This window comes from Lepisma saccharinum, chromosome 12 (genome assembly GCF_977018435.1).
Source record: "Lepisma saccharinum chromosome 12, izLepSacc3.1, whole genome shotgun sequence".
Taxonomy (NCBI): Eukaryota; Metazoa; Arthropoda; class Insecta; order Zygentoma; family Lepismatidae; genus Lepisma; species Lepisma saccharinum.
In genome coordinates, this window is record NC_139240.1 from 67,869,601 (window position 1) to 67,882,067 (window position 12,467).

Sequence of the window (12,467 nt, forward strand, 5' to 3'; positions counted from 1 at the left end):
TGTGGAATAACCTCCCAACCAATCTCCTGGATAGCAGCTTTTGTCAAATTAGCGGAGTGTGGGCGTGCATTATCGTATTGCAGCAGGAATTACATTGATTATCTGTGATTAATTTCTGATTTTGATATGATATTAATTACTAGATCTATTATTATTGCTGATGCAGTCTTCCTGACCTACTCGCCAATTTGTGTGGTTCCCACTCAGACAGAAGAATATTTCGGAAGTGTTCGCTCTTTTTTACCACTTTACACTTGTGGCTTTAGCCCACAAACAGGGGCGCCGACTTGTCAAAAATATTGGCGGGGGGGCTCTGATCACTGAAATAAACGAATGAATGACTCACTCCCTCACTTTTTTAAAAATAAAAATTACGTCTTCGCATAGCAGTTTTTAAGCAGCTATTTATATTCCTCATGCAAATGAAATGTAACATGAAAAACATGTGTCTGCTCATTTGTTTTTTAGATAACAATTAACATTTTTATTTAAAAGTAGGCTATGTATTTACATTAAGAGACCAACCTAACAGTTTTATGCCGGCCTCGGTAGACGAACGTGTTGGGTGGTCGGCTCATCTCGCTTTGATCCGTAGGTCTCGGGTTCGAGTCCCGGCGAGGGCATGTGTGTGTTTTAATGTCCGCAACAGACTTGTATAGAAAGGACATGTGACGGGTGCAAAGAACCTTAGTGTTGACGTACCCATAAAAATAGCGAATATTTACAATATTTAAGTTTTATTTAATTATTTACATAAATGCTAACACAAATCGTAGGCAAATAGTTTTACTTTTTTGTTCTTGCTACAATATTTTACTTTTTAAATTTAATTTTGCAATAATAAATAAACACATAACACGCCATGCTTTAGCAATAATGCCTTTGATCATAGCCGTTCCCGCTTTCGCAATACAGACTTTTCATAAGCTTTCCTTGCGTACTTTACTGCAAGCCAGTGTAAAGACTTTAGAATTATTTTCCCCTTATTCTTTGGACTAGAGGAAGAGATTTCGAGAATAACTGAATATCGTACATATCAATATTGCCTGAAAGTCGTGTTTACGACCTCAAATTGTTCAGAATTCACTAAACAAGATACTGGTATAATTGTCATATCACCTCGTTATTTTGAAGCTCTTTTTAGTAAAAATGTTAACAATACTCATAATTATATACTTAGTATACAGTAATAAGTCATGTGTTTTGCTGTCTCCATTCATAGCCCCCCCCCCCCCCCGTTGATGGTTTAGCGGTCTCAGCCCCCCAAAGTTGATGATGGTCTAGAACATTTCAAATGTGTATTTAAAGTTAAGTTCATGTGGCAAAATTCAGAGTAAACTTTACAAGAGAAGCAAAATAATACATTAGATCCTCTTAAACAAAATTATTTGAGGGGCTCTGCCCCCACATCATTAACATTGGGGGGCTCGACCCCCCCCCCCATTGAGTCGGCGCCTATGCCCACAAATAACACTGCCTTTCTTCAAATCTGTAAAATTCAATGCGAATTCACAAGGACAACAATGCCTCTCCAATTGATGAACGTTAAACGATCAACAAACTCCTAACACTACAGTGTTGCCATACCAAACACAAACGTTACGAACTTATGCATCAACCCAATAGTATTATGGGCTTATGTTTTCTGTGTAATCGTAGATTGTAGTCGGTGGGAAAACTGAATGTGGTGCAGAATGTTTATAAAAAGAGTTATGGGAACTACTTTTATTTTACACAAACTAAAGAGAAGGGCGGTAATGAACACTTTTAAGGGTGTTATCATCTTACCTGGAGGAGGGGGGATGGTCTGATGGGTGAACTGGTTGCTGCTCGTGTTCTCTTCGTGGTGAACGTCAGCGGTCGCCGATTCGTTGTGAAGAGAGTTCTGAGGTGGCGCTATTTTCGCGGAGGACTTTGGCGTCATGTCCAACTTTCGGGAGATGTCGCCGCACATGGAGTGGACGTGCTTCTCCTTCTCTTCCTTGCCTTTGGCGCCTTTTGAGGCCTCCGACTCGCCGCCCTTCTTGCCCACCGAGTCCCTCATCTGGTAGATGTCCTCATACTCATTCTCTGCGGAAGGTTCGCTCAGGTCAGACGAGCTCATGTTTTCATCAGAAGCTCCTGAACTGCTGTGGACGTCCACTTTGACTGCAAAAAAAATATTATATGTATAATTACACTTATACTAATAAATACAGGGTGTATCAAAAAGAATCATCCGATTTCAAAAGGCTATATTTAGGAAACCAATGAACATAGAACCTTGCTGTAAATTGTAAAATACATGTTGGAATATAAAGTTTTATTTACATAATGTTTACAATTGCTCTATGTGTCTACCTCTGGATGCACAGCATACAACCACACAATAGTGAAATTCATCCCATACTTGAGGGGGCATGTCTGGTGTTATTGCAGTCACTGCTGTTGTTATGTGGTTTCACAGCTCATCCACAGTTCTTAAGGGAGGGGGGAGACATATGTGGGATCTTTCATGAATCCCCCACAAGAAAAAATCACAGATAGTGAGATCTGGCAATCTCGGAGGCCAATGGTGTGAAGCTAAATCGGTAGGCTCCCTACGGCCCATCCATTGTTGAGGAAGCTCATTGTTAAGAAATGAATGAACATCCAGGTGGCAGTGGTGGTGCTCCTTCCTGTTGGAATATGAAAGGCATCAGAGTCTGCTTGTAATTGCGGGAGAAGCCAGTTCTGCATTTCCAGATATGACTGGATAAAGGTGCAAAAGACATTTAGTCTGTCGCCATTTCCCGAAAAAAAGGTTTACGGTCTGTACTTTCTATTGTAAGTGAAACTTTATATTCCAACATGTATTTTACAACTTAATGGAAAGTTCTATGTTCATTGGTTTCCTAAATATATCCTTTTGAAATCCGATGATTCTTTTTGATACACCCTGTACTTATGAAAGAAAATCTCATAATGTGTTTCTTCAATTCAATTTTACATGTATACTAAAACAACACAAATCAAGCAAAATAGCAAGGCATGCTTAAGGATCATTTCCACTATGAGATATACAGGGTGCTGCAATGAATCAGGCGATTTGGCATAGCTAGTTGTTGCGTAAGAGGCAACTCGTGACTTGCAGCCCCTGCTTTAGCATTCAGTTATGATGGAGTCGTGGAACGTGGACATTCCTTGGCCCGCCACATCACCGGATCTAATCCGCGCGTGGTTATTTTTCTTGCTGGTAATTGAAAGGAAAAGTCTTCCACCCAATCCCCATGCACTTTCAATGAACTTACCTAACTGATAATGTGTCTGGAATGAAATGGAGGTCATCGTAGAAATGCTATTTTTTAAAAAAATTACAATGTATGAACTATATGGTGATTTCTTCTTCAGTCAATAAATTTGTTCATTTCCGCTTAATTATGTATGTTTTGTATATATTATGCATTATTTTGTCTTAACTGTGGAGTGAGGCGACAATGAAATGCCACTAAAAGAGCATTTCAACCAATGTCTGCTATGACTGATTGCTGGCATTAAGCATACATCAGTTACCATGGTTGTATAAAATGTGGGGGTTAGGTGTTCACATCTTTCCCAGGTAAACTCCGACATGTTGGATTACTTGAAATTCAGAAACCAAACGTGACAACTCATTTTCAATACTTATTCAAAGCATTTCCAAAAAATACAACTGGCACAATGCTGAGAACCTTTGGGACAATCAATCTAGAATTTTCAAATGTCTAGAATTTCTTCAACTTGTGAAAAACAGGTTTTGTTATTGGAATCACAGGCCACTTGCGACCCTCCACTTCATCGAGTTTTGTTCCTGGTTCTCAATTAAAAAATCCCTCACGATTGCCCCATTGTCTTTCCTGACTTTTAAGGAAATCCCAGTTTTTAATCCACCTTGAAAAAGAGTTTCAACCCGAGACCTCCTGTATTCAGTCCCATAAAACACATGCTTGTAGGAACCCTACTTATTTGAAAATAAAGTCCTTAGAAAAATATTTGGACCTAAAAATGATGAGGAGACAGGTGAGTGGAGAATGTTACATAATTTAGAACTGCATAATATGCATTCATGTCCAGATATTATTAGAATAATTAAATCAAGAAGACCTAGGTGCCACGAGTGGGAGAGGAAAGAAGAGTTTACAGGATTCTTGGTGGGAAACCTGATGGTAAAAGGCCTGTAGGAAGGCCAAGGCGAAGCTGGATGGATAAGGTTGAGATGAACCTAAAAGAAATCGATAAGGATGGAAAAGATTGGAATGATCTTGCCCAGGATTGGGACAGATGGAAGGCTTGTGTTGTTGTAGCCATAAACCTTCGGGGTTAAAAAGGCTAGAGTGTTAGGTAGTTAGTTAGTATAGTCCATAGTGACTGTACTGTATATAATACTGCTAAGAAGCGGGTCAATTATTGTTGAATTCCCCTCCCCTGCCCCTCCATATTTCCTCAAAATTTTGTCACTTACTTTATGGGTATTAAGCCAGTTGTTATTTAAGCTATCAAGTATGAATTTTGTTGACCAGGGTGGGTAAAAATCATTATCTTTATTAAAAAAATCATTTGATGATTCTTTTATTTAAATCAATTTTTTATTTTTTTAAATCCATTTTTTAATTTTTTTATTAAATAATTTTTTGATTTTTTTATATAAATGAATTTTTGATTTTTTGATTAAAACATTTTTTTATTTAAATCATATTTTTTAACATTTATATCTTTTTTTTAAAAAAAAAACGCTTCAAAATGATTGTATGGTTTTTAACACCACACATATAGATATGACTTTTTTTTCTTTTACATGCGCTTTTTCTAGTGAAGGTCCTGTAAAATATCTGAACCGTTCGAGTAAAGCAAATAGGCAATTTTATGTAAATATACATTTTTCGGGTTCTGATACTGTATGTATGAACCTACTATAGAAATGTTTGTTGAGTATGTTAATGAAACTATAATACACAATATCAGTAACTTTTCTTCCAGTCAAATAAAACATTCTGAATGTACTCTATAATTGTAACTTAAGATATATTTTTTTGAAGTCTTTGTAGCTGAATTTTGGCATTTCTTAAAATGATAATTTGCAAAATATCAGCCGTCATGTTTCTTTACAGTTTAAATTACACTATTTATAGTTTAACATGATTAGTTTTTAGTACATTTTTCTACACAAAATGTTTGCTATTTTTTGCCTAAAAAAATTATTGAATTTTAAATCAAAAGAGAATTAAGTGTATTTGCAGTTTACATATTACATTCCCTTTCCTATGAGCTTCATCTATCAGTACATATATTTTGTTTCCTTTGTTAGAACCTAGTACTTTCACTAAAACTGATATCTACAAAATCCTTATGTACATTATTCTATAAATTATTTCCTTAAAGCTATTTAAATCAGCGATTTTTTAAAAAATCCACCTTGGCAGCGACACTAAAATTCCCAAATACTTAATACTTTATTAACCGAATATAAACATCTCTTTGAGGAAATACTGAATTAAGAGTTTCAGCCATTTTACGTGGCAAAAAATACAAATTCAAGAGCTCTATCGATGAAGAAAATTGTCATAAATGCATGTGTTTTGAGGTGGATGGTGAAGTGTGGGAATTTCAAGTTTAACTTTCATGGTGAAATAACGAAGGATGCTATAATGAATAATTTAATTTTACTGGTAGATGTCTCATCTTCATAATATAAATCATACCTTTCTTAAAAGTTGATAGTAGGATTTTCTGAGCCCAGAATAAACAATGTATTTTTCAAAGTATTATTACCCTTGGTGTAAATGTAATTTGAGCCACTCTTTAGATGCAGCTACACTCTTATTTCTTTGTAAAGAGCATTAGTTACTATAATTAATTACATAAAGTATATTATAGAGGAGAATACAGACTTGGGAGTATGGTAGCTTCAGTTTTGCAACTAGTCCCTAGAATTTGCCACACGTATTCAAATAAGACGAAAACTAAAAATGAAACATTTAATGTGAATAGAACGTGAACAAATCTTATCATTGTGTTTCTCCCAGTTTGAAAATTAACGATGGGCATGCCGGGCATCCCCCCCCACAAAAAATTGTATCCCCGGCAAGAGAAAATTATTTTTATCTCTGCCAAGGATGCTTTTATCCCATCAAAGAAAATGGAATCGAATATATTCTTGCACTTCTATAATTATTAATATTTAATAGTTTTTCGCACTTCCTTTTTCAGGAAGATTTTGTGAAGCTTCCCTGGCGCGCTTCTTGAAGCATGTGTTTAAGGGGGAAGGGGGCTTGCGACCCAGGAATCTCAAAGAACCAATAAATATTATACCTATTACTTTAGGTCATATCATACATGGGCGTCCGGAAGGGGGGGCAAGGGGGGTCGTGGCCCCTCCCTGGAAAATGAAAGTAAACCAAAAAATATGTATTTCACACATATAATTTCATTTTAGCCACAATAATGTGTGTTAATTATTGCATGAACACCATAAATTCAAATTTAAGCAATGTTTTTTAGGGAACAACACTATTTTGGGGGAAAATTTGCCTTCGTTTGGCCCCCCCTGGCAAGAAATACCTTCCTTGCCCCTCCCTGGAAAAATCCTGCGGACGTCCATGATATCATAGGGGCTGAAATTTATAAACGCCACAGGATTTATTTAACTATATCCTCTTGTAGAAAATGTTTAAAATGCCTTTAATCTCAATATAAGGTACCTGGACCCAATATGGCCTACCTAAGGTTTGCGACTGTTTTTAATGGTGTACAAAGGTAAAATTAATCGCAAAATTCAAAAGAGGGAACATTTCTGGACTTTTACTGAAATCGTAGTCAGTTCCAAATAATAACATGGGTGCATGGAAGATTTTATTGAAAAGTTAAGTTTAGGCCATATTGGGTGCATATGTATCCAATATGGCCTAGTCATATATATGTTGTTCTTTCCCATAAAAAAACGCAACAGAAATTTTGAAGAAAGTACCACAATGTTGTTTTTATAGGTAGGTAAGTGTATTCATACACTTAAATTTTATTTACATAATGACAAGAGATTTGTACGAAGAAATAACATTGTCTACAAACCAATAAACAAGGGAGTGGCATGTCACAATTTGTTACCAGAAGACCAACACTCGTTTGAAGAATCAAACATATTGATTGTGCATCGATTTCGATCATGGTGCTGCCATCTATGCTTCGTTTACCTTACTTTTTAAACTACCCTCGTAGTTAACGAATGAAGGTGTTAGTATGATTTCATGGTGTATTAATGGGCTGGAATGATGAACATTTATTTCTCTTGTAGTCTGCGGTTTTTACAAACGTAAAAAGAACAGTTTCTCGTTGTGACGTTTCAGGAGAACACACGCTCCTTTCATCAGGCATTTATTTTTATTTTGATTAAAGATACAGTTATAACAATTGTTAACAACTTGTTAAACAAAGAAGAGAATCCGTTATACAATGGATGTTGTCAATGTTACATTGTTGTAATATAGCAACTTAACTGTGAAAAACAAGCAGTCTGTTATTTTCTTATTTCAGATAAAAAAATTGATCACATTATTTTTTATGTTAAAAAAATTATGAATCCCAAAATATTTGGGATTTTACCTACCTATAAAAACAACATTGTGGTACTTTCTTTAGAATTTCTGTTGCATTTTTTATGGGAAAGAACAAAATATATGACTAGGCCATATTTGATACATACCGGGTGGTCCAAAAGTCCCGGAACGGTCACATATCGTGAGAAATACACATCGAATCGAAAACCGAAAAAATATGTGTTTAATAAGTGAAAGAAAGCTATTCAATGATATCACACTTGATAATGGAAACCCCCATTTTGTATTGTAGAATCGGAAAGAGGGCTTCATTCTGAGTCCAACGAGCTATCGACCATCCTCCTAGCTCAATTAGGAATGGACATATGGCGATTTAAAAAAAAATCAAAGGGACGCTCTGCCGCTAATTGAGCTAGAGTGAAAGCAATTTCAGATTCGGAATCTGCACGTCAAGACCTTTCAATAGAGTACTATGTGGAAGGGGAGGGCTCTTCAATTTCCGATTCTACAATACAAAATGGGGGTTTCCATTTAAAATTCCACAGTTGGCCCCCGCCCCATCCCCAGGGATGTGTATTTCTCACGATATGTGACCGTTCCGGGACTTTTGGACCACCCGGTATGTACCCAATATGGCCTAAACGTAAATATAAATATTTGGGATTCATATATTTTTTTAAAAAAATCACAACGAGAAATTGTATTTTTATGCTTGTAATAACCGTAGACTACAAGAGAAATGATTCTACAACGTAAGCAATGCGTACATAAAAGAAAAACTAGGATGGACATTTTTCTCAATATGTAATTTGATGTGTTTGTTCACTACGTGCTTTGGAAAAGTGTTCTTGATTACTGTGCTTGTTTTACGCCGCTTTTTACGTCTCTTGGTTAAAATGTGACGCATGAGGTTGAATGGGGACGTTACCTTACACGTAATTCTACCTTATACGTCAAATTTCGTACCTGTTACACCGTGAACGGCCGGAGCAGGCGTGGAACCCTCCCTGCTATTCTCACTAGATCGCGTCTTCTTCTCGCTAATCTCAATGTAGACGCTCTCCGCGCTGCCGTGGCTTCGACGCTCGAACAGGTCCTTCACCCTGTTGTAGATGAGGTCCCGAGGATTGTGCAGGTAGAACGGCTCGCTGGTCGTGGAGCTGCCAGAGCTGCGAGGCGGCGAGTAGGAAGATTCTGAGGAGACCCGGGTTCGAGTCCTCGTGGAGCGCATGCTGGATCTGTTGTCGTCGCTCTGCGCCATCGGGTTGATGTACAGGCCATCGTGATGGTCCTGCGGGGCGGAGATGGAGCTTCTGAGGGAGGGGGGATGCAAATAGAAGGGCTCTCTGTCCTCTTCTGCATTCACGCAGTTTGCGTACGAGCACTGAAATAGAGAATAGGGCTTGTTAGAGTAGCTAAGGATTGCTTGAGTTTATGTTTTAAGTCCACTTTACGCACAGTAAGGCTGATCGGGACTAGATCTACAGTTTAAAGTGGGATCCGAACCACTGTGTACCTCCACCGGGTATCGAACCCGGCTCCCCTTGTTTACTAGGCGACGACGCTACCACTGCGAGTAGGTAAAGGAAAAACAATGTTAAACTTACTAGAGTTGACGAGCTGTATCTTTGCGGGTGAACCCTGCCCAATCCCGGGTGCGCAGTAGCAAGGGGGAGGAGCTACCGGCTGCGCGTCATTATCCTTGCGTTCTGTCCTTGATGTCGACCGCCCAAAGGGCGAGTAGATGGCAACTACATAAACGTATCTCTCTCACACTCTGCGCGGAGTAGTTAAGGCCACCCGCAAAGATACAGCTCGTCAACTCTAGTTCATATTACAAAGGCTAACTTTGGAGAAGGGTTGTTTAAGGTCCAGGAATTGTAAATAAATTCAATTCCGGTCCAGGAGAGAAAATCAGCAAATGGGTTCTGGACCGTAAAGAACCTTTTTATCTATAAAATATTTCACTTCGGTCCAGGAAGCTTTATTCCGGATCAATTTAAATCCGGTCCAAGTTTCGTATTGAAATGTGTGCACACACACATACACACAGTGGACTCTTTATATTTCGAATTAATCGGTAATTCGAATAGAAATTTATTTCCCTTGAATTCATCTTTAATGATACATGTTCTTGTCAATTCGAATTTTGGATAATTTGAATTCCTATGTTTTTGAATTAATTTATATATATATATATAAGTATGTATTAATGTGTCAACACACACACATACTGTCTGGCTGCCTTAGCTGAGGCCATGGACGGAAGTGCGCATGCGCTAACTGGACGTGTTCATTGGCAAAATGGGGGTGAAGTGAAGTTACTTTGGTCAGGAAGCGGGTTCCGTGAAAATCGTCTGCTGTGGAAACAATGACGTGTCAAACATAGTAACATCGCCGCCAAAATATGGTTAGAGATGTTTACGAATTATGAAAGAGTACAGAATGAAAAAAAATTGCCATCCGTATACTATATAAGCAAACAGAATATATCAGGAAAGTATTCATTACGTCACATTAGTAGATAAACTTGTTTCTAAACCAGTAACTTTACTTTGCATCATTCAATTAAATTGATCTCCTTAGTAAATATTATAATTAACACAAATGTACACAGCATTCATCAGAATAGTATTCACTAATAATAGTATTATTATGCATAGTATTAAACGTAGTAACGAAATGGTTTGTGACATTGTGTTTTATATCGAGGGCGTTTTGTAGAATGTGCAACAGGGACCAAAACGTCACAGTTTTCTTTGTTCAACTTCGAAACGGTTTGTTACGAATTTTAAGAGCCAACACAGTAAACAGTAATAAACACAACAAGCCAACCCATACAAGCAAAATGTCACAGAGAGTGGTTTGGTGGTTCTACCTGCTTCCCCTCTCGCGTTTGGAATCGTACTTTTCAGCTAGTTTCGTCTCCCTTGGGCGGACTGTACATGAACGTCCTTAAGATATTTTTGGGGGACACGTGAGGCATATTCCCCCGAACCCCACAATAGTGTTGCCCCCTCAAAACACACCTTCATGTTGAAGTTATGTCCCTGCAACACCCTTCTGATAATTAACATAAATTACTGTGACTGAAGGAAATGATATGCAATATGTAATTTTAAGTTGGCATTTACTTTCCAGGGAGGAGCGTGCCCCCCTTGACCTTCTTATGTACGTCCATGTATATGTGTGAGTATGTGTTCATGTCAAAGTGTCCCCTGAACTTCAATTTTTAAAATTAATTGCAATAATGTAACTTTATCCTATCTTGTGAGTGAAAAATCCAAAATTGTCATTTGCATAAAAATACAAGTATTATACAAAATTAAGTTAGAAGATAGAAGGTATTTTGCATATTGTTCGTTTTTTTTCCTTCTTGATTTACTTTTGTTATATATTGTGTCCCACCCGTGACGACACCAATTTTTTCCTTTAACTGTCACATTTCCCCTTCAACTCCACTAGAATATTAAAATATAAATTTCTTCATATTCCTGTCTTAAATAATTTATTTTTCATAATTTGAAAATTTTCAGAATTTGAAATAAATTTCTTATTAGCTTTATCCCTATCTTGCATTAGACAGGAAAATAATGAATTCCAACTATAGTGTAAAATGTAACTAATTTTAAATGTGATCGTGAATGTCACCAATTAGCTTAGCGACTCCGAAAACTATGGATTCGACACTAATGTAGGTCATTTGTGGCATTTTATTTTTCGCACCTTCTCACCCTCCATACCGATAGGTGATGAACTTGGAGTTGAACGGCATTGGGAGCTACTCCGAAAACTATGGATTCCACACTAATATCTGGCGTTATCAGCCTGAATGTTAGACAACCCGAGAAACACTATCGTTGTGCGGGATTGCATAGAGTCACGGATGTCTGTTTGTGCGGAATTAAATATCGGTCGTTTTCGATTATTTTTACATGTCACCCCTTCCCACCCCACCCCTAGGGGGTGCCAGGGGTGTCTTACCCCCAAAGTATTCTTTCCAGATTGCAAGTGATACGTGTACCAAGTTTGGTTGAAATTGCTCAAGGCGTTCGAGAGTTATGCCGGAACAAACATATATACACACCCACACACATACATCCATTTATATATATATATATATATATATATATATATATATATATATATATATATAGAAGATAGAAGATAAAAAGGCAGTGTCTTATCTGTCCCACAGGTGACACAAAATTGTTCACTTGTAGCTATAAGTGTGGGAAAGTATTTTAATGGTGATAGTTATGTTTAATCAACAGTGTTAAGTTACATAATTAATTGCACAGAAACTATGAGAAAAATGTTGCTAAACTATTAGTAGAAGCGTAACTTTAATATAAAACATGTAGTCTGTGTGTCTCCCGTGGACAATAGGATCGCCCGTATATCACAATATTAGTATTTTCTTAAAATTGTAAATTGTACGTTTTAACGAAGGTTACAGTGTAACAACTTACCTTTGATTCTCCCTTTCTACACGTGCATGTGTGAAGCTTCCCATTGGCCAGTTTCGATTCTTCTTGGTAATCTGGTGTCGTTCCATGCTGGACAAGGACATTCAAGCACTGCAAATAAAGAGAATCGAGTTACAACACACATCCGATAAGGCTGCTGACATTAAGATATATATATAAAACTGAATGTACATAAGAACGATACTTTTCTCGTGGTTTGTTTGTTTCTGAAGTAGATGAGACAACAAATACAGAAAAACACACCCGTGCCTACCCAGGATTCGATCCTAAAACGTCTGGTTTCGTAACGCGTCGCGCTAAACACGCTGCCGAGGAAGGTGGCCAGAATTATAGTCATGGATAGATGACGTGTTATTTACGGGCTCAAGTTGAAGGGATAAAGAGATTCTGATGACCGCAAACGCAATCAGAAAAGCCATCTGCGGTATTG

General features: G+C 37.5%; 1 protein-coding gene across 7 annotated transcripts in view; it reads right to left on the reverse strand.

Annotated features, from left to right (window-relative positions):
- The window catches only part of f (espin protein forked), a 438,384-nt gene that overhangs the window by 55,777 nt on the left and 370,140 nt on the right, over positions 1-12,467 (reverse strand). For all 7 annotated transcript variants that reach the window (XM_083132567.1, XM_083132569.1, XM_083132566.1 and 4 more), the window contains 3 exons: positions 12,020-12,127; positions 8,514-8,931; positions 1,789-2,148 (listed from right to left, as the gene is read on the reverse strand). In XM_083132567.1, the coding sequence (XP_082988693.1) occupies positions 1,789-2,148; positions 8,514-8,931; positions 12,020-12,127 (886 nt within the window). The remainder of the gene's footprint in view (positions 1-1,788; positions 2,149-8,513; positions 8,932-12,019; positions 12,128-12,467) is intronic.